Genomic DNA, 21,920 nt, shown 5'->3' with positions numbered 1-21,920 from the left:
ATAAATACAAATTCAAATTTGACCTATAAGCCGTCTATGATTTTAAATAAAATTTTAAACTGTTGTTTGGCAGAAAGTACAGCAAAAATAAGTATCCGCTCAATTACATTTAAAATCAGAATATTTTTCCAGTTCATTGAGGCACTGTGGTTTTTTTGGAGGGGCTAATTAAATTTTTACTTTCCCAAGCTGATTTTAATCTTCCCTTCTCTGTCCACAGCTACAATAGTTATATAAACTGAAATGTCAGTAGCAACAGTGATTTACTGCTGATATTTAATGCAGTGTAGTTGGGGGGGAATAGGAAAATAAATGTCTCAACTGCTGTAGAGGTGAATGAGCTGTTACCTCTCGTAAAGCTGGGAGATTAAAGTTCCCTGTAACTGTTAATGTTTTCTGTTAAATGGGAAAGACAAGCCCATAGAGTTGGGGATTCAGGATAAGACGTGTGAACTGACAAATTGGGTAGAGGATAGTTGGAAACAATAATGTATGTTAAATAAATTATATTTGGGTGAGGGACAGTGTTGAGTGAAAGCAAGTGCAAGATTCACTGCTAGAATTCTTCCTGTTCCTAACTTTGATTTGCAGTTTATATTCAAAAATTCAATGCAGACTGGTGAAATTTGAAGGCTCACCTTGAGCACACAAAAGCTTCAGGAAATCTTAGAAGTGGTGCTGTTTCACATTCAGGGACTATAAGCTTTATGGGGTATTGATACACAATATGGACTTGAAGATGAGTTGTGCTGTTCCATTTATTCATTACAGCAAACTAATTTTAGCTAGCTCATCTCTCATGGCAGCACTAATAGAGGAAAGAAGGTAGAACAGAGATATAGAAAGCTAACTATATCGAGGTGAGGCATGCTAGTGCTGTGAATGGAATACTTCCACTTCTGGAAACTGCATCAGTATCATGCATTCTGAGGTTTGATGCAATGCAAGTCAGTGCTGCTTGCACTCTGCCCTACAAAATCAGAATTTGGGGGTGTGAGGGAATTTTTTTTAAAAAAGGGTAAGGAAATAAATGGTGCAGTTTGTGCATATTTGGTCCATGCTAACTATGATATAACCAACGATGCTATATGCTTGCAAATGCATTACAAGCACCCTGGTATACAGCAATCCAACACTTTTTTTTAAATATAAATATAAGGATCCATTCACTTCCCCCAGTGTCTGACCGAAAAGAAACTTATTACATTTTTAATTTTAGAACTTTTTATTCAAGGCAGAAAGTTTAGAGTGCACTTAACACCCCAAGTTGGTCACAGATCCACTTCTGCCAACTATTTATTAATACACTAGGACAGGGCTTTTAGCCTCTACTCTGGTGAGCTTTATTTTCAATGTGATATGCATGTAAAACATGTTGAGAATTATTGAAGTTACAATTTGAGTTGAATAATTTGGGTTGTTTTATATTCACTGGTTTCCCTGGTGCTCTATACATCCATTCTACAAACCCTCTAGGTAAAGAAGGTTATTCATTGTTATGGCCAGGTGAGAAAGGTATTTAGGGGTCTCTTTCAGCCTTCACCTGGTCGTCTTGTAATAGGGTTTTGTTTAAACGGTGTGTTTGAGCTGCCCCATGGTGAATCCTTGTTTTACCGCTTTTCAATTACAAGGCAAAGAAATGAGCACAAACAGGCTCTTTTGGGTTTACAAGAAGAAAAGTGAAATTTATTAAAACTTAAACTCTAATTCGGTTAATGCTTCTGGATACAGGCTGCACCCCACACTAGCATGCACGTGCGATACACACATGCAAATGGGGACAGAGATGTAAAGTGAAAAGGTTTGAGGCAATCTCTGACGGGGCTTTGATACTGTGCTCGCTGTAGAGTCCTCGATTTGAAGATATGGTCCTGCTTTTCATTGGGGCTCAGTATTCTTCTTAAACCTTGTTTGCTGCAGGAGACTTTTCTCTCTTGGGGTTCATGGGTCTTCAGTTCCGTGAGAGAAAGATGAGAGCAGGCAGAGATGTTCTCAATCCAGGCGTTAGGAACTTTCAGTTTTGAGTTTTAAAACTCTGGCAAGTTCAAATTCAAAAACTCCAACAGCCAGTTAGTCATGTGACTAAACTGATCTGACAATGTCTGTCTGTTTTTCTATTCGGCCATCTTAGCAGTTAACCTGGAATGCTAGCCTCTCCATCCTCGTGTCTGGTAGTCTAAAGTCCATTGTGGATTAAATTGGAGCAGGGAGTGGCCCCTTTTGTCCTTTCCAAGTACTGTCTTTTACTATGCAAATATCTTTCCAGTCCAGGATCTGGTGTTTTTGTTTTGAACAAATTCTTTCTTTACTCCAGTAACAGTTTAAAAATCAATCTTCATGTGGCAAAATTAATGTCTCATTCTTAGCAGGTGGGGGCCTGCATGACAATTAACATTTCAGGAGAAGTCCTTATGAAAATATGACCTGAAGGTTATCTAACATATATCTAATATACATTTTGCCAATTAAGTAAAATCTAATTCTAATCTCCAGTAATTGACTGCTGAAGTTGATTCGAGATTGGCCTTCGCCTTGGGGATCTGAATCAGCCATTCAGAGATGCACCATAAGAGTTAAGTGTGAAGTGAGTTTGGGCAGAATTAGTCCAGTTCTTAGTGAGCATGGATCACAGTACTAAACTGTACCTCAGGGAGGCTAGAGGATGCCATGTTTGGGGAAAAATATCAGTAATGCAACAGAGTGATTATACCCTATTGAATTGGTTGATAGTACATGTAAGTGATAAATAGAGGAAACTTCATTTTGAGGCCTACAAATGCCACTTAAATTAGAAATTGTAATATTGTCTAATTATTACTATAACACAAACTCTGATTTTTAAACACTGCATTTCTGCAAAACTACTTTCATCTTGGTGGAAAGCAAAAGTGACACTTTAAAAAAAAAAAAAAATTATATATAAAATCACTTCCATTTCTCTATCATTTTACATATGCATGTGTTTGGGAAATGTGTGCCTCTTTACCTGTTTTCATTGTGCTTTGTGTTCATTTTGTAAACTTTTGCCCCTCATTTCACTACAGTATTTGCTGGCAAATTGCGAGGTGGGTACTAGCCAATTTATCATTGGGCTCAAAATTGTTACAGAACTTGCATAACAATCTGAGTTTTTGTGTTGCATTCAGTAAAAAGTAAACACTAGATATAAACCTTCAGTCTATAATACAAGGTTATAGTCTTTCATTAACTAGAACAATTGTAATACCTCCCAGGATAAGTTTGACTTCGTGTGAAAGAAGCATCTTAAGTAGGGTAGGACGTCTTTATACACTGTCCTGCAATTTTCAGTGAGAGGAAAGGGTGTTGATGAGACATGTGCATTATTTCATTATCCAGCCAGTATCATCCTGCAAAACAAAACAATGAATATCTAATATCTGTGCAAAAGTACAAAAGTTGTGCTATAATTGCATGGCTGAGTAAAATGTTCCCAACTCTTGTGCACAGCACAAGTTTGTGATCAGCCTTTAATTACAAAATAAATGCATCAGTTAATCTGGTAATACTAAATAACTTAATTTTGTTTTAATTTACTTTTATCAGGTTTGTAAACACTAATTTCTGCTTCAAAATAAGGAAAATAAAATTTTATTTCATTGTTTGTTTTTCTACAAGGACCATGAGTAAATCTTTTAAAATAGCATAAAAATAATGTAATTTTAAGAGAAATTTGCTACTGCTGCAGAACTCTAATTGTAGCTGAGGTTTTTCTGAATGTTGAGATTATATAGTATACTTAGCAATTGAAAAGCTTTTTTTTTAAATGGCCATGTTAATAAAGTGGGGGTTTAAAATGACACTTTGGTTTCTCACATTTCAGTCTTCAATAAAAATTACTTCTGTATGTTTTTACTCTTACGATATACCTCAAATAAGGCTTTCGAACTCTGATACAATTTGAAATTTGTTCCTTTTTTAAAAAAAAAGGAAAAAAAAAGTTCTATCTCTGGTTTCTTCCTTGGAGTTAACTCTGGCTATTTTCGTTTAATCTGAAATCAAAATCAGTAACAGTTTTGAGCTCTTTGTCTCTAGTTTTAGTAGTAATTTCCATTATTGTAGTATTTCTTTCTATAGTCTAGAGGCCATTTAGTAGGGGTTTATTCCTTATTTCATGCTTGATATAATTCTGTGCCAGAAGCTCAACTTTGAAATGTTGTATTAAACATGTGAAATATTCAGTTCTTTAAATATTTGTATAGCCTTTTAATTGCTTCAAAATGTTATTGGTATTGAATTATAATTTTCAGCTGCAAAAATAAGGGTAGAATTTGCAGTTGGTGATGGATGAATACCATGCATTCCTATGTCTGCTATTATATGTCAACATTAATCTGTTTGTTTTAAACCAAGTTTTAAAAATAGCTGGGAATGTCCTATGAACATGTTAGTCTGCTAATACTGCTTGATTATTGATTTGACAAATTACATTTTTCAAATTTAAAAAAAAAAAGTGGCTGTTGGGTACTGGAAACTACATTGCTTCAGGTGTTTTACTGAGATTTCTGTCAGCACAGAGCAAGAAAGAGGTGGTAAGGTTTCTGGAGTATCTGAGATCAACGTAAGTGTTATTATTTAGTGCGCCGGTAATAATTGTTGGAGGCAGAGATGCTCAGTCACTTGTGATGGCTGGTGTTTTGGTTTTGCTCTTGTTGTACAGACCTTTTGACAACAATTAGGAAAAGTACAGTAAGTATCCAGAAACAAAGTTTAGACACCATTCTCCGCGGCCAAGAGAGAGTCTGGAAGGCTGTGTTGCCAGCCCAGTGCCAGGGTTGGGGACCTCTGCTCAGGGATGAAGAGGAACTTGCAGTGGGAGGGGGAGGATCCAGTTGTCATGGTCCACGTAGGTACCTACACAGGCCTAGGGAAGATGTTCTGCATTGGGAGTATAAGCAGCTGGGGCTAAATTTAAAAAGTGGAACCTCAAAGGTAATGGTCTCTGGATTATTACCTGAGCCATGAGCAAATTGACGTAGGGTAAATAGATTGGAGTTAAATGTGTGGCTGTGAAATGGGTTTCAATTCATGGGGCACTGGTACCGGTACTGGGGAAAGTGGGAGCTGTACCATTGGGACGGTCTTCACCTGACCAGTGTTCTGGGCGAGTCATATAATTAGGGTGGTAGAGAGGGCTTTAAACTAACTAGTGTGGCAAGGGATCAAGTGAGGAATGATGCGATAATTTAAAGAGAGGAGAAGGCAAGAGAGCAAAGTAGCAATAAAGGAATTGATAATCTGAGTGTGACCGGAAGGGAAGATTGGAGGGAAGCAAAACTGGTAACAGGAAGTAGAAAAGTACTAAGCGAAATTAGAAGACAAAGCAAAGGCAAGTATCAAATAGGATCAGAATGCAGAATAATGTTAAAAAGACAAAGTTAAGGGCACTTTATCTGAATGCATGCAGCATTCGCAACAAGGTAGATGATTTGAAGGCACAAATAGAGGTAAATGGGTATGATTTTAATTGCCCTTGGAGATGTGGGTACAGGGTCACACTATTCAAAAATGTTCGTCATTTAGGAAGGATAGGCAAAAAGAAAAAGGAGATGGGTAGTGCTGTTAAGGGACGAGATCAGTACATTAGTGAGAAAGGATCTTCGATTGAAGGATCAAGATGTAGAATCAATTTGGGGTGGAACTGAGAAACCTCAAGGGGCAGCAAACGTTTGGAGTTGTTCATAGTCACTAAATAGTAGTGGTGATGTTGGACATAGTATAAATCAGGAAGTTAGAGGTGCATGTAACATGGGCAATACAGTAATAATGGGTGGCTTCAATTTACACACAGACTGGGCAAGCCTAATCAGCAGTAATGCTGTGGAGGATGAATTCCTGTACTGTGTGCAAGATGGGTTTCTGGAACAGTACGTTGAAGAACCAACTAGGGATTGGGCTGTTTTAGATTTAGTATTATGTAATGCGAAGGGGCTAATTAATAACTTTGCTGTAAAGGTACCTTTGGGAAATAGTGACCATATGATAAAATTTTACATTAAGTTTGAAAGTGATATCGTTCATTCTGAAACTAGGGTCTTCAATCTGAACAAAGGAAGCTATGAAGGTCTGAGGAGCAAGTTGGCTATGGCGGATTGGGAAAATGCACTAGAAAAATTTGGACAGTAGACAGGCAATGGCTAGTATTTAAAGAAGTATTACATGGTCTACAACAAATATAAATTCCTTTGAGACTCAAAAACCCAACAGGAAAGATGAAAGCCTTGTTCCTGAGATGGCAGGACTGCCCAATGAAGAGCGATTGGGGAAACTGGGCCTATATTCTGTCGAGATTCAAAGAATGAGGGGTGATCTCATTGAAACTTACAAAATGCTTAAAGGGATCAACAGGGTAGATGCAAGTAAGATGTTTCCTGTGTTTGGGGAGTCTAGAATCAGGGGGCACAATTTCAAAATAAGGGGGAAGCCACTTAGGGCAGAGATGAGGAGAAATTTCTTTACTCCAAGGGTTGTGAATCTTTGGAATTCTCTACCCCAGAGGGCTGTGGAAGCTCGGTCACTGAGTATGTTTAAAGCAGAGATTGACAGATTTCTAAATGCCAATGTCCAAGGGATATGGGGATAGTGTAGGAAAAAGGCATTGAAGTGGATGATCAGCCATGATTGTATTGAATGGCGGAGCAGGCTCAATGGGCTGAATGGCCTATTCTTGCTCCTTTTTGTTTCTATGAAACAACTGTGGCTAACAAAAGAAGTTAACAATTGCATTAGATCAGAGAAAGTGGCTTATGAGATTGCCAGAAAAAGTGGTAAGCCCAAGGATTGGGAGCAATTTGGAATCCAGCAAAGGATGACCAAGAAGCTGATAAAGGGAAAAGAGAATATGAATGTAAGCTAGCAAGAAATATAAAGGTGGACTGTAAAAGCTTCTTTAGGTAGGTAAAAAGGAAAAGATTAGCAAGGACAGATGTAGGTCCATTACAGGCGGAGACAGGAAAATTTATAATTAAGAATAGGGAAATGGTGGAGAAACTGAACAATTGCTTTATATCTGTTTTCGTGGAGTAAGATATAGAAAAGCTCCCAGAAATACTAGGGAACCAAGGGACTTGTGAAAATAAGGAACTGAAAGAAATGAGTATTAATAAAGAGGTAGTACTCAAAATTAATTGGATTGAAAGTTGATAAATACCCTTGGCCAGATGAGCTACATCCCAGAATGTTGAAGGAGGTGGCTGTAGAGATAATGGATGCATTGGTGTTTTCAAAATTCTATAGATTCTGGAAAGTAACAAATGTAACCCCACTACTTAAAGGAATGAGAGAGAAAACGGGGAACTACAGACCCATTAGTTTGACATCAATAGTAGGGAATATGTTAGAATCTATTATAAAGGATATGATAACTAGACACTTAGAAAATGTGATTGGACAGAGTCAATATGGATTTGTGAAAGGGAAATTATGTTTGACAAACCTGTTGGAGTTTTTTGGGCTGTTACTTGTAACATAGATAAAGGAGAACCAGTGGATGTGATGTATTTGGATTTGCAGAAGGCTTTTGAAGGAGTTTGTTAGTAAACAAAATTAGAGCACATGGGATTGGGGGTAATATACTGGCATGGACTGAGAATTGGTTAACAGAGAAAACAAAGTAGGAATAAATGGGTCGTTCTCAAGATGGCAGGCTGTTACTAGTGGGGTACTGCAAATATCAGTGCTGGGGCCACAGCTGTTCACTATCTATGTAAATGATTTGGATGTGGGGACCAAATGTAATATTTACAAATTTGCTGATGATGCAAAACTAGGTGGGAATGTTAATTGTGAAGAGGATGCAAGGTGGCTTCAAGGGGACCTAAATAGGCAAAACTTGGGAGATGGGATATAATGTGAATAAGTCTGAAGTTATCCACTTTGGTAGAAAAACAGAGTATTTCTTAAATGGTGAGAGGTTGGGAAGTGTTGATGTCCAAAGGGACCTGGGTATCCTTATTCATGAGTCACTAAAAGGCAAAGGGCCGGTTTCTGTGCTGTATCTCTGACTCTGAAAGCTAGCATGCAGGTGCAGCAAGCAATTAAGGCAATAAAGGGTGCAATTCTAAAGGGGGTGTAGGAGCAGAGGGACCTAGGTGTATATTTGCATAATTAATTAAAGGTGGCAGGACAGGTTGAGAGCGGTTAATAAAGCATATATTATCCTGGGCTTTATTAATAGGGGCATAGAGTACATGAGGAAGGAGGTAATGTTGAACTTGTATAAGACACTAGTTCATCCTCAGCTGGAGTATTGCGTCCAAATCTGGGTGCCGCGCTTGAGGAAAGACGCAAGGGCATTGGAGAGAGTGCAGAAATGATTCATGGGAATGGTTCTAGGGATGAGGAATTTCAGTTATGAAGATAGATTGGAGAAGTTCGGACTGTTTTCCTTGGAGAAGAGAAGGCTGAGAGGTGATTTGATAGAGGTATTCAAAATCATGAGGGGTCTGGACAGAGTAAACAGACAAACTGTTGCCATTTGTGAAAAGAACGAGAGGGCACAGATTTAAAGTTTTTGGTAAGAGAAGCAAATGTGACATGAGGAAAAACTTTTTCACGCAGCAAGTGGTTAAACTCTGGAATACGCTGCCCGAGAATGTGGTGGAGACGGGTTCAATTGAAGTATTCAAAAGGGAATTGGACAGTTAAATGAAAAGGAAGAATGTGCAGTGTTATGGGAAGAAGGCAGGGGAATGGAACTGAGGGAGTTGCTGTTTCAGAGAGCCGGTGCAGACACGATGGGCTAAATGGCGGCCTCCTGTGCTATAATGGTTTTGAATGCAGGAGTAAAGAAGTCTTGCAGTTGTATAGAGCCTTGGTGAGACCACACCTGGAGCATTGTGTACAGTTTTGGTCTCCTCTGGCTGAATATTATAAGCTTGCCGGTGTTCTCAGCGGCGAGCTTGAAAGAAAGCAGGCACGACTTGTGCGCCACTTAACCCCCACGATAGTTCGCGCGGGGGCTCATTTAAATGGAGGGGGCGGAGCGGCTGCCCCCAATGACTAAAAGCGGGTGGCCGCTCTGGCAACAGCATCTGGTGCCACTGCACAGGCGCCGGCGCCATTTTTAAAGGGCTTCAAGCCCTGACCGATCGTTTGAATGTTTAAAGAGAACATTACCTTTTAATTTAAATAAAAACCGTAAAGTTCACATTAAAGACCCTGTTCCACTCACCCCGCCCCCCACCCACCCCCCCCATCATTAAAGGATAAATTTATTTCCTGCTTTCTCTCCTTCCCACCCACCCCTGCCGAAAAACCATTTTCCCCAAGCTTTATGATCTTTGCCCTTCAACCCCTTCTCACCATCTGCTCAACCAATGGAATCAGTTTTCTCCGCTCCGCTCCCCCCACCCCCGCCCAGCCTGAAAATTACACTCCTTGCCCCGCCCCACCAGTGTGTCTTTTCGGTTCGTCAAACAGGGATTCGAAGGTGCGGAACTTCCGGCCACCAGCTAGAATATCGGCGTGGAATGGCTGCCTGGTCCAGGTAAGTTCATTAACATTCATTTGAATTAATTTTAATATGCAAATGAAGGCTCCGCCGCCATGCGGTGGTGGGGTGGGGGTGCACACTGCAGCCTCGCTGTTGCCAGTGAAATGCAGTAGGGCCTTCTCGGCCTTGGGTCGAGACAGGCCTCTCTCTTGGAGGAGTTTTCCAGGCCCTCCGCCACAACCCCTGATGTCAGAAGGGTAGTAAAATTCAGCCCTTCATCTAAGGAAGGATATACTTGCCATAGAGGGAGTGCAACAGAGGTTCACCAGACTAATCCCTGGCGTGATTGTCTTGAGATGTTGAGGAAACTGGGCCTGTATTCTCTCGAGTTTTGAAGAATGAGAGGTGATCTCATTTGAAACTTACAAAATTCTTACAGGGCGTGACAGGCTGGATTTCGATAGGATGCTTCCCCTGGCTGGTGAGTCTAGAACCAAGGGACATAGTCTCAGGCCATTTAAGACTGAGATGAGGAGGAATTTCTTTATTCAGAGGGTGGTGAAGCTTTAGAATTCTCTACTCCAAGGGGCTGTGGAAGCTCAATCACTGAACATGTTCAAAACAAATCGATGGCTATCTGGATATTAATGGCATCAAGGGATATGGGGATAGTGCGGGAAAGTGGCGTAGAGGGAAATGATCAGCCACGGTCTAATTGAATGGTGGAGCAGTCTCAATGGGCTGAATGGCCTACTCTTAAAGTTGCAAAGTTTTAAATCCATTCCTCAGTACTGGATTCCTGAAGTAACATATCCGATGTTGTTGCATATTTTATACTTGAGCGCAGTATGTTGTAAAAAGGTTACATTATGCCTTGAGACAAACTAAATGCTAAGTAAAACAAACTAATGATATTTGATCACTGAGTTTCTCATTTCTGCAATTTTATTAAAAATAGCAGACAGCCAGGAAGTCAGAGCCTCAAGTCCATCCATAAATAGGCAAGCCAGCCTAGAAACAGAACGAGCATCTAAGGATTTTATGGATTTCATCAAGAGCTTTCGCAAGCCTGGTCAAGATATCCTAAAACAATGCAGAGGATTTATTGAGTCTATGCAACATAAAAAGGTAAGATTTGAAAGGAGTTTGTTTCAGCGTGTCCTTTGTCGTTGGAAATAAAAATGAAAAATCATATCTAATGGCTACAGATATTAGAATTGCATGTAATCTAATCTTGAGTTAACTGAAATATTATAATTATTAGCATTTTTAAAATGCTCAGATTTTTAACTGTAATAGGGCCCATAAGGTTTGTTTAAGATTGTACAAAGCAAACTTTCTAACATTTTTTAAAAATTGTGTTCATACAAACACAAGTAAGTTACAGCCAGGAAACAGGTGATTTGGCTCAGCCAATCTGGCATATATCCTCCAAACAAGTAAATAGTCAAAACCATATTTACCCACTCTGTTCCCATATGCCTTCAACTATTTTTTCCTTTTATTCCTCTTTCTAATTTAATCTAGAATATAAACATACCTGCTGTCTCAACCACTAACCTTGAAGTGAATTCCACAGTCTCATAACTCTGCAGTTTTTCTTTTCTCCTAAATCTTGCATTTAATTGTATTTCCATAACCCATTGTTCTTGACCCGTGCACTACTGGAAACCATCTGCTTTTGTCTACCCTGTCCCATCCTTTCATACTTAAACACTTCTTTCATATTGCTCTGTTATCAATGTTGTTCTAATGAACAAAGACCCAGATTTGATATTTGAATTTCCTCATATTAGACTACACTAACTAAATCTTTCCCTCACTCAAGTTCCTTCCTATAGTGTGGAGTCCAGTACTATACACTCAACTCTAATTGAGGTCTTATTAAAGTTGTATGTAGGTATATTCAAAATTGACTATAAATATATACAGTTTTGGATTTGAGAAGATATGGAGGTCAGTTTAGTCTCCATAGAATTGCTACCTTCAATGATTGTGTAATTGAGATCAATAAAAGCTCCATGATTAATAGTCTTTCTAATATTATACTTGGTGATCACAATTCTAAAATATTAGACATCTAAACATTAAAAAGGAATAGGGCTTAAAGAAAAGGGAAGGGCTTGGTATTTTTTAGTGCCTTTTAGGGTGTCCGAAAGCACTTTACAGCCAGTGAAGTATTTTTGAAGAGTTGGTCACTGTTGGAATGTAGGGAAACATAGCCAATTTGCCCACAGCAAGGTCCACCAAACAGCACTGAGATATATGACCAGATTATCAATTTTTAGTGAAAATGTTTGTTTTTCCTTTGTCAAATATTTATCCACCCCCTTTTTTTTTTTAAAGCTGTTATAAATTCTGCTTCCATCACTGTCTTTGGCAGGACATTCTAAGTCCTAAGAACGCTCTGCGTAAAATACATTTTCCCCAATATTCCCCTTTTGCTTTTTGGTGATCTTAAATTTATGCCCTCTAATTATAACTTTGCTGACCATATCTCTTTGTTCTAATGAAAAAAAAGTTCTAATTTCTCTAGCCTGTAGGCTCTCCTCTTAACATCCCTAGTATTGTTTGTAAATCTTTTCTATACTGTCTCCATGGCCTTGCTATCCTTCCTACTGTAAGGCAACTAAAACTGGTGTTGAAGGTTTTGTTTCGTCCAAGGTTATGTCTATACAAGACACCCATGTCTTAACCAGCTAGCTAGTCAAGAGTGGCTCTCCAATATTAAGGTTAAGAAAGGCTCCGTAGTACTTGGATAAGAAATCTATACTTTTAAAATTTGTTGAATCCTGTGAAGTTTCCAAGTCTCAAAGGTGCAATTATGCCATTGTTCTTATTGGCAGTGATATGACGCTGTCAGTGACTGCCCCTGTCCCCATCTCACTCCAGCTGCTGCTGAAACTTTCATGCATGCCTTGTCACCTTCTAGCCATCTTGATTGCACACTTTCTGGAACACTTTCATTAGCTCATGATTTTGGTAACGCCCTACTATACGATGCTCAGCAGAACCTACTTCTGAACATGCCTTTGGTCACCTTCCTCGCTCTCGCTCTATACACGTTGCTGTGTATTATTGCCACTGTTACGCCAATGTGTTGTGTTGAAATTTATCTTTGGTCCACTAACTACAGATTAAAGTCATCCTTTCAGTTTAAGATCACCTAGTTTGCAACACTGTATCCTACATTGCAAAGGACTGTGTTGAGGGAGATGAAATGTCTGTTTCCCAGCAATAACCAAGACCCAGGAAATTTATAGGAACTTTTTTTTTAAGAAATACTGCTAAGTGCTATATTTGAATCAGTGTCATGTGACAAGCCCCTCCCCATCTGTGGTTTTAAACTGGTGTTTTCTCTGGAGGAGAAGCAACTGGACTCTGACATGAGCAGACCCTAAGTGGGGGTCACCCTACCTCCCTCCCCTCTTTCCCCCACCCATTCCAGCTTGAAAGCTTTCAAGTCCTGCTGGTTGACCACCTTTGCATACTCCAGCTACAATCAGAAACCCTGTTGGAGGAAATCATCCACATCACTATCTCCAAGAGACTCACCAAACCAGTCATCTACCTCTTCAAACTAAAAGCCTCAGGACCACTGAATTCAGTTAGAAGCCAGTCAAATCACCAAACTTCACAGAATGTATACCTTTTTATAATGGATTCTAACTCAGCCAATCTCTACTTTTCTGCACTCTGTAACTTATTTGTGTGCGTGTGTGAAAGTTAGTGCATTATTTTATTTGGTTTAGGTACAATAAAGTTAACCTCTTTCTTTGTTAACACAAGAAAACCTGTCCAATTGGTTCTTATGATCATAGCAAGTAAGTAATCAAACACCTACTGAAATGTCCAGTACATCCACTTTAAGAAAGAATTAAACCTGTTGTGGTCTAACAAGGAGAGGAAAAAGAGGGAAGCCCTTCAGCCCCTCACTTGACCGTAATGCCACTGTGAAGTATTTTGGGTTGTGTTATTACATTTAAGGCACTATAGAAATGCAAGTTGTTCCATTTGTAACTGCATATTTATGGTTATATTTTTGCAATGATTATATCAAATGGATTTCACTTGCAGTGAAAAACTTAACTAAAATTGTTATATTCCAACTTCTTCATTCTTAGGAATTAAGCATTGAGGAGCAGTCTGAGTGTGTCCAGGACTTCTATCAAAACATGGTTGACCGACTGCAGACTCACTCCAGTTTTAAAGGTACCTTGCTCTGGGCAACCTCTTTTTTTTTTTAAACCAAGCCTATGACATGAAATTGACCAATAGATTTTGGTACTCCAGTACTTTTATAGTGTCGATACTTGTTGCCATAATTCATTTCTTTTCTTTTCACTTCAGCTCTGAGTGGTTGTATTCTGAGTTTACATTGCCTGTCACTACCAACACCTACTTAGGGGATTGGGCTGCTCATTGGTTTGTAAGGGTTTTGTTTTTGGACAGATTTCATTTTTAAGTATGCTTGTGTCCTGAAAATGGAAATGGTGTCTGCAGTATATAAGAACATATATCATCATAGAGGACTTGACTTTGCTTGGTCCTCGCAAGTACAATGTTCAAAAATCCAAAATTCTATGCATCAGTAATTACTGTAATATTTCACCTTCTGGGATATAGCTTATTTTTGAATGTATTTTTGTATTGGACCATATTTGTTTTAACTGCCCAAAGTTTTACACTAATACAATACACATACCTTCACTATAGAGTATTGTGAAAGCAGGTTGAGCATTTATGTTAAATTAGTCCAAAAAATAAATTTATTTTCTCTTCACTTTTATGTTGTGCTGGAACATGCAAGCTTTTTTTTAAAAAGCAGCAATGAAGTGTAACTAATTTATACAATTTTTTAGATGCACACAACACAACCAGATGGGTTTTTTACAGTTTGATTATTTGTAGAACTACTTGGTACCTTTCCTCATGTAAGATGGAAGTTAAATTCAAGTATCTTAATTGTGGACTGAATTTATGATTTGCAATTGTTCACATAGACTCATTCTGTTGACTGCCCTGATGGCTATTCTGTCTATGCTTTGTGAAGTTTCTAATGTGATCATCTGCTACTATTGTTCCAAAAACCAAAACCGATTTTGTAAATTTCAGTTTTCAAATACTTTTACTTTCTACTCTACCCAATTGATTTCTATAAATAAATTACTTAGAATCTGAGTTCTTAGCAGCCTTCTGTCTCATGACATGATGGTTTGCACCTTGCTGGTCAACTCCATTAAACATCACCTGGTGTTGCTCTGGGGCCCCACTCTGGCATGGCAGTCTCTGTCACACTTACTGCAGATGAAGGCAGTGGACTGAGAAGGTGCAGGATTTCCTGGCCTCTGTCTTGCCTGGGCCGAATTGCCAGCCAACTGAGCTTCCATTTTCCCTTGCCTCTTCCTATGCCATTCTGAATAGTCGGCCTCCAGAAGTCCTAGCAACAGTCTCCCAGCTGTCTGTGTTGATGTCTGCCAGCTTCATATCTTGCTTGCAGGTGTCTTTGTAGTGGAGGTATGGACGTCCAGCAGGTTGTGACCAAGGTCTTGGGTATATGTCAGTCATCAATCCAATGAACATAGCTGAGCCATCGCAGACATCATTGGCTTAGTAATGTATGCTGATGGAATTAGCACCCTCCAGGATCTCTGAGTTGGTGATCTAGTCTCGCCAAGAGATCTAGAGGACACGTCTTGAGACAGCGAAGGTGGAAACAGTTCAGCCTTTTTTCCTGCCTAGTGTATGTTCTCCAGGTCTCACTAATGGAGCAGAGTGCACTAAGGACACAGGTCTAGTAGCCTTGCAGTTTGGCATTCTCTGTCAGGTTGCTGCTGTACCACTTTGTTTCTCAGCTTGAACATAACAGCTGCAGCTTTTGCAATGCATATGTTGATTTCACCATCAAGTGAAAGATTCCCATATTGAGGCTTCACAGTCAGCGCCTTCCAGCTTCACATTATCAATGCTGATTGATGATGGTATGGCCAAATCCTGGACCATGACATTCATCATACTGATGATGGTCAAACCAAACTCTTCACTGGTGAGAGTCTGTCCACTTGCCAGAGAAAGTGTTGCTCAGTGTGGATTGTGAGTGCGGCATCATCGGTATAGAGTAAATCTTCTTGAGGACTTGATACACTTTTGTCTTGGATCTCAGGTGGACAAGGCTGAACAGATTTCCATCAGTTCTGGTATGTAAGTAGACACCTCCTATGGAGAAACTGAAGGCATATGACAGCAGCAAAGAGAAGAATATGCCAAAGGGTGTCGCCACCAGCACACAACCCTGTTTGACCCCACTGCGAATCTCAAAGGGTTCTGATGTTGCCCGTCATTTTTCTTTGTGATAAAAACCGCACCTGCCAAGAATGAGTCATATTATTTTTGTCATATGGAACATTAATTTTAAACTGTTGCTGGACTGAAAAGGTGACTTGTTTAAAGAGATCACAGCAGTGGCTGAAAACATACTGCTTATTTGCATTCTAGAAGACAGTTGCCTGGCAAAGACAATGGAACTGCTCCCTGGTTCAATTAACCATATGGATTTTGATCAGAAAACATTGACTGTGTGAAAGGCAGCATTCCAGCCCCCTACTGAGGATGTCTACTAAGAATGAAAGAATCCCACAAAACTGCCGGGCAGGTGGTTTTTTTTTTTTCAAAAAGCTAGTCACATGAACCTGCTGGCCCAGGTTTGTTTTGAATTGTGTTCACAGAACAGTTTGGGTCAGACTGCAGCTGAACTTGAAGGAAGACAGGATCTCCCTGTCTCACGCACTCTTTCACGAAAAGAAGAAACTGTAATTGGATTTCAAGAATACAGAAAACCATCGAAACAAGTTTGAAAGAGTGTACTGGGCCTTAACGAGATAACAAGATTGAACTGCAATCAAAGACTTTACATCAAACTCAGAAAAACAGTAAATGAACTCCAGCTATTGCTTCAAACCTTTCCCCTTGATTTTTTTTCTCCTTTTCTGTCGCTATCTGCGTCTGTGTTTATCGCGTATGCATGCTAGCGTGGTCGCATCACATATTTAGTCATTTTAACCGAATTAGAGTTTTAAGGTTACCAAACTTACACCTTTCTTGTTTAAATCTAAGAAAACCTGTCTGCAATGCAATTCGCGAGCAATGAACAAGCTAAAAACATGGTGTTTTAAAAAAATTAAACCCTGTTGCGTTCAAACCAGGAAAAGGCTGAGAGGGAACCCCTAGACCCCCTTTCTCACCAGGTCATGACATTCAGTTTAAATAGATCACTTCTTGCCTTATTGAATGCCTTGATTAGGTTGATGAAGGCAATATATAGTATCCTCCGTTGTTCCCGACATTTCTGTTAGCAGCTGCTGCACTGAGAAGGTCACATTGATTGTGGATCTTTCTGTTCTGAAACCACATTGGGATTTGGGATAGGATCTGCAGCCTGACCAGGGCAACAAGGACAAATACTTGTCCCACAATGTTCATCCTTGATGGTTGTTGCAGTTGCTGTGGTTGCTCTTGTTCTTGTATAAGGTCATAATCTTTGCATCATGCATTTATTATAATTCTTCAAAACTTGTTCAGCTATTATCTTATTAAGTGAACAAAGTTAAAACCATTGATTCTGACTCCTAGAATGGCCACCTTCTCTGCTGTATCATTCAGCCCTGGTGCCTGTGTCAATGCTTTGGTGCAGTTATCCAATTAGTCCCACACTCCTGACTTTTTTCCCCAAAGCCCTGTAATTTTATTTCCTTTTAAAGTATTTATCCAATTCTCTTTTTTTGAATGTTGCTATTGAATCTGCTAGCATTATCCTTTCAGGCAGTGCATTCCAGCTCACAACAACTCGTGTATTTTTTTTTAAAATTGCTGCTGGGTTTTTTTTTACCAATTTGTAAAAATGTGTCCATAGTTACCAGCCCTACTGCTACTGGAACCAGGTTCTCTTTATTTAGTCTTTCATGATTTTGAACATCTCTATCAGATCTCCTCTTTTCTAAGAACACCACCAACTTCTCCAGCGCCTCCACATAATTGGAAGTTCCTCATTCCTGGAACCATTCTTTTGAATCTTTTCTGCACCCTCTTTGAAGCCTTTACATCTTTCCTAAGATGCAGTGTCCAGAATTGGGCACAATACTCCAGTTGTAGCCGAACCAGTGTTTTATGAAGGTTTAGAATTTCTTCTTTGCTTTTGTATTCAATATTAATAAGGATCCCATATGCTTTTTTTAAATAGCCTTCTAAACTTGCCCTACCATCTTCGAAGATTTATGTGCATCCATCCCAGGTGTCTGTTCCTGCACTCCCTTTAAAATTTCCTTTTTCCTTTTTAAGGAATTAAATGGAATTTGTTAAACTTGTTATGGTTCCATTCAAAGGGAGAAAAATAACAATCCTCAATGATGTGTTTATTCAGTGAAAGGTTGCATTACAGTGACCAGGAATGTTCCAACTTCAATGCCTTGTCTCAAGTTAATTGATTGTAGCAGGTGTAAGAATAAGAACATGATGAGTGGGTCTCTGTTTCTGCTTTAAAGAGAGTAAATGACCAGTGCTCCCATTCCTAATCATTCTCCAGTGACCCTAGCTGGAAAGGCATGCATGTGATACAGGCTGAGGACAAGATTGGGTGTAGCTGTGATCTAAAGGCCTGCTCAGGTCAGGGGGAAAAACCCGACCCCAACCACTGGAATGTTCCCTTTACTTACCTTGCGACTCCCAATCTTCAGGAAGCTACAGCATGAGCGTGGTGATGTCAGAGCCGCATGTCGCGGGTTCAGGTTGGGTAGCAGGCCTTTATTGTGATCTCCATCCACCACAGTCCAAGTTGCCTGCTAATGTTTACTGTTAAGTCTCACCTTGTGAATAATAGCTACTTGGGATAGCCAGGAGTATGCCTTGCAGAGAAAATGAGGAAAAGTTATAAATTATCAAGAAAAGTTGCAAATATGTCTGCTGGCAAACAAAATCAACATGAAGTAAGCAAAATGCCATCATGGCTTTGTCTTAGGCAATCCTTCTCTCTGTTCTGCCCTCTTGGAAGATCAAATTATATTCCTCAACCCTGTCTGCCAGGATTTGAAAGTAAGTAGTAATGCTTGTGAATGCTTCATAACTAAATGGTTGGGTGCTTGATTTTCAACTAGGTGGAGAGGTTGAATCACAGGGCTGTATGTTAATGTTTTGCTCATAAGTGGTTGACCTTCAGAAGCAAAGTTTTATTTTAAGTTTGTTCAGTTACTTTGTCACGATTTGCAACAAAATCACAAGTGCTTTACTGTTCATTTGTAAAATAGTCACATTATAAAAATGTAGCTTTAGAGACAATGGTCTCAATTTAGGTTGTACAAATGCATTTTCTGTTGATAAAATCTTCTTTGTTCCTTAGACAAGTTTTTATATATCTAACAATGGCTGTTTCAGGTTCCTCTGAACGGATAGAGAAGGTAATGGACCAGATTGAAAACTACATCATGACACGACTGTACAAAAATGTGTTTTGTCCAGAGACAACTGATGATGAGAAGAAAGACCTTGCAATTCAGAAAAGAATCAGGTGAAGATACTTGCATTTGTTGGACTTAAATTTCAAGTGAGGCTAGACATCAGGTAAAAGATTTTTCCAGGTACTTCAAAGAATGTAAAATCAATTCTAAACCTGTTCACAATATCTCAAATAATTCTAGTTGAGGAAGGCCATTTTCCCATACTAATTTGTCCATCTGGAATTACACCATGTTTCCTCCATTGCTGCATTTAATCATTTCACAAATCTAGGATTTTTGGTATCTTCACTCTGTTCTAATCACACTCTCTCTGAAGAACATATTGATATCGCTACTAAGGGTGGCGCAGTGGTTAGCACCGCAGCCTCACAGCTTCAGGGACCCGGGTTCAATTCTGGGTGCTGCCTGTGCGGAGTTTGCAAGTTCTCCCTGTGTCTGCGTGGGTTTTCGCCGGGTACTCCGGTTTCCTCCCACCGTCAAAGACTTGCAGGTGATGGGGCAATTTACAATGGCCAATTTACCTTAGTGTAGGTAGGTGGTAGGGAATATGGGATTGCTGTAGGGTTAGTATAAATGGGTGGTTGTTGGTCGGCACAGACTCAGTGGGCCGAAGGGCCTGTCTCAGTGCTGTATCTCTAAATAAATAAAAAGATTATCTTTTAGTGTGTGAACCTGTGATTCTTTGTCCTACCCTCACAGTATAAATTAAAGTAAAATTCCAGATTAACCTTTACTATCTTGTATACCTCTATAAAATCAGCTGTTGAATGCTTCCTTTCCAAGCTGAGAAACTCAAGATTTCCAGTGTTTCTGTAACTCCAACTCCTTTTAGAGAGGGTGCAGAAAAGATTTGAGTGACTTCAGTTACCAGGATCGGTTGGAGAAGCTGGGGTTCTTCTCCCTAGATAAAAGATTGAGAGGAGATTTGCTAGAGATGCTCAAAACCATGAAGGGTTTAGACAGAGCGGATAGAGAGAAACTATTCCCATTGGCGGAAGGGTCGAGAGCCGGAGGGGACAGATTAAAGGTGAATGGCAAAAGAACCAATGATGACATGAGGAAACACTTTGTTTATGCAGCGAGCGGTTAGGATTTGGAATGCATTGCCAGAGAGTGTGGTGGAGGTAGATTCAGTTGTGGCTTTCAAAAGGCAACTGGATAAGTACTTGAATAGAAAAAAATTGCAGGGCTAGGGGGAAAAGGGTGTGGGAATGGGATTAGCTGAGTTGCTGTTGCAGAGAGCCAGCACGAACTCGTCTGGCTGAATGGCGGGCTCCTGTGCTGTAACTATTCTGATTCTTGACACAAGGGGCAGAATTTTCCAGCAGATGGTGTCCAAGTCTCGCCCACCTGCGCGATCGTCCCAGAGAAGGCCAATTAACACGCTGCCTCCGGGAGCCTGGTCCAATTTAGAACGCCGGGTGAGCTGCGCCCGAGGATCACCGTGGCTCCGGGAGGGGGAGCATTTCAAGGAGGCATCGATGGGCTGCTGCGGTCTGCTACTGGGCGGCCACTTGAGAGCTGGTGGGGTCCTCTCTGATAGCGGGAAGATTTGGTCTTCATCGAAAAATGGCCCCTGATCAGGTCCTTAAGTGCCGTAATTGGCTGCCTGCCTTGTTGGAGCAGACTGCCGACCTTTCTTCCCTGCCTGTCCCTGGGAGGTTCCCCTCAAGGCGGAATGCGTCAGGGAGCTGCCCCAATGGGACACTCCTTTACTTGTAACCCCATCTCCGTGGGGTCAGGAATAGTCATCCCTAGGAATCAGCCTTGCGTCTTTGCACTGCCTCCAGCCATTGTTCATCCCACTTATATATCTCGTTTCTCTCATTCTGTATTTCTGAGCTGCCTCCTTCAATTCTGCTGTCTTTCCGAGTTTGGTATTGTATGCAAATTGAACAAATTGCATTGAATTCTTGAATCCAAGTTATTGATCTAACTTCGCAATAGTAATGGTTTCCATACCAAGCTCTGGAGCCCCAGCTTGACCATCCTTTAACAAATGCCTATTGTTTACTACCCTTAATCAGATTTTTTTCCCATTCAGGTTTGATTGTGCCAAAAGGGCAACTAAAATTGGAATTCTCCAGATTGATTCAGAGACACTAATCCAAAATATATGCTATATTCTTTGCTTCAGATTGTAATACCAAGTGTGAAACTGACTTCGTACTTTGCAAAATGTTTGTGGTCCGTGAGACTGATTTTGTTATCCAAGCAATGTACACTCAAACATTTCACAAGGTGTAATTAGGTGAACTGTTCCATAACATAGCATAGATAACAGCACTTTTTGACTAAGACAGCAGTTTTTGTTTTCTGTGAGGAACTTTTTGTGTTTCAAACAATAGAAGGCCAGCATCTGTATATCATTCAGATTAATTTTATTCTAATTGTAATCTTGTCCAATTCATGTTTAATTGGGAGCTGCAATATTTTTCATCGTGAAATTTGATAATCCAACTTCCAATGTTTATACTTAAAGTATTTAAAAGGAGAGGAATATGCATTTAGGCTTTGTCTTAGTCATAGTTATACAGCACAGAAACCGACCCTTTTGTCCACCGTATCTGTGCCGGCCATCAAGCACCTAACTATTCTAATCCCATTTTCCAGCACTTGGCCCGTAGCCTTGTATGCTATGAAGTTTCAAGTGCTCATCTAAATACTTCTTAAATGTTGTGAGGGTTCCTGCCTCGACCACCTCTTCAGGCAGTGCGTTCCAGATTCCCACCACCCTCTGGGTGGAAAGTTTTTTTTTTTTTTCCTCAAATCCCCTCTAAACCTCCACCTTACCTTAAATCTGTGCCCCCTGGTTATTGACCCCTCCACTAAGGGGAAAAGTTTCTTCCTATCTATGCCCCTCATAATTTTGTATACCTCAATCAGGTACCCACCCCCCCCCCCCCCCCCCCAACCTCTCCGCCTTCTCTGGTCTAAGGAAAACAACCCTAGCCTTCTTGGTC

General features: G+C 40.0%; 1 protein-coding gene across 5 annotated transcripts in view; it reads left to right on the top strand.

Annotated features, from left to right (window-relative positions):
- Positions 1-21,920, top strand: part of rabgef1 (RAB guanine nucleotide exchange factor (GEF) 1) — a 54,581-nt gene that overhangs the window by 19,691 nt on the left and 12,970 nt on the right. For all 5 annotated transcript variants that reach the window (XM_068010352.1, XM_068010350.1, XM_068010353.1 and 2 more), the window contains 3 exons: positions 10,410-10,579; positions 13,576-13,663; positions 18,875-19,007. In XM_068010352.1, the coding sequence (XP_067866453.1) occupies positions 10,410-10,579; positions 13,576-13,663; positions 18,875-19,007 (391 nt within the window). The remainder of the gene's footprint in view (positions 1-10,409; positions 10,580-13,575; positions 13,664-18,874; positions 19,008-21,920) is intronic.

The sequence above is a fragment of the Heterodontus francisci genome, chromosome 30 (assembly GCF_036365525.1).
Source record: "Heterodontus francisci isolate sHetFra1 chromosome 30, sHetFra1.hap1, whole genome shotgun sequence".
Lineage (NCBI taxonomy): Eukaryota > Metazoa > Chordata > Chondrichthyes > Heterodontiformes > Heterodontidae > Heterodontus > Heterodontus francisci.
This window is presented reverse-complemented; position numbering and strand designations above follow the sequence as displayed.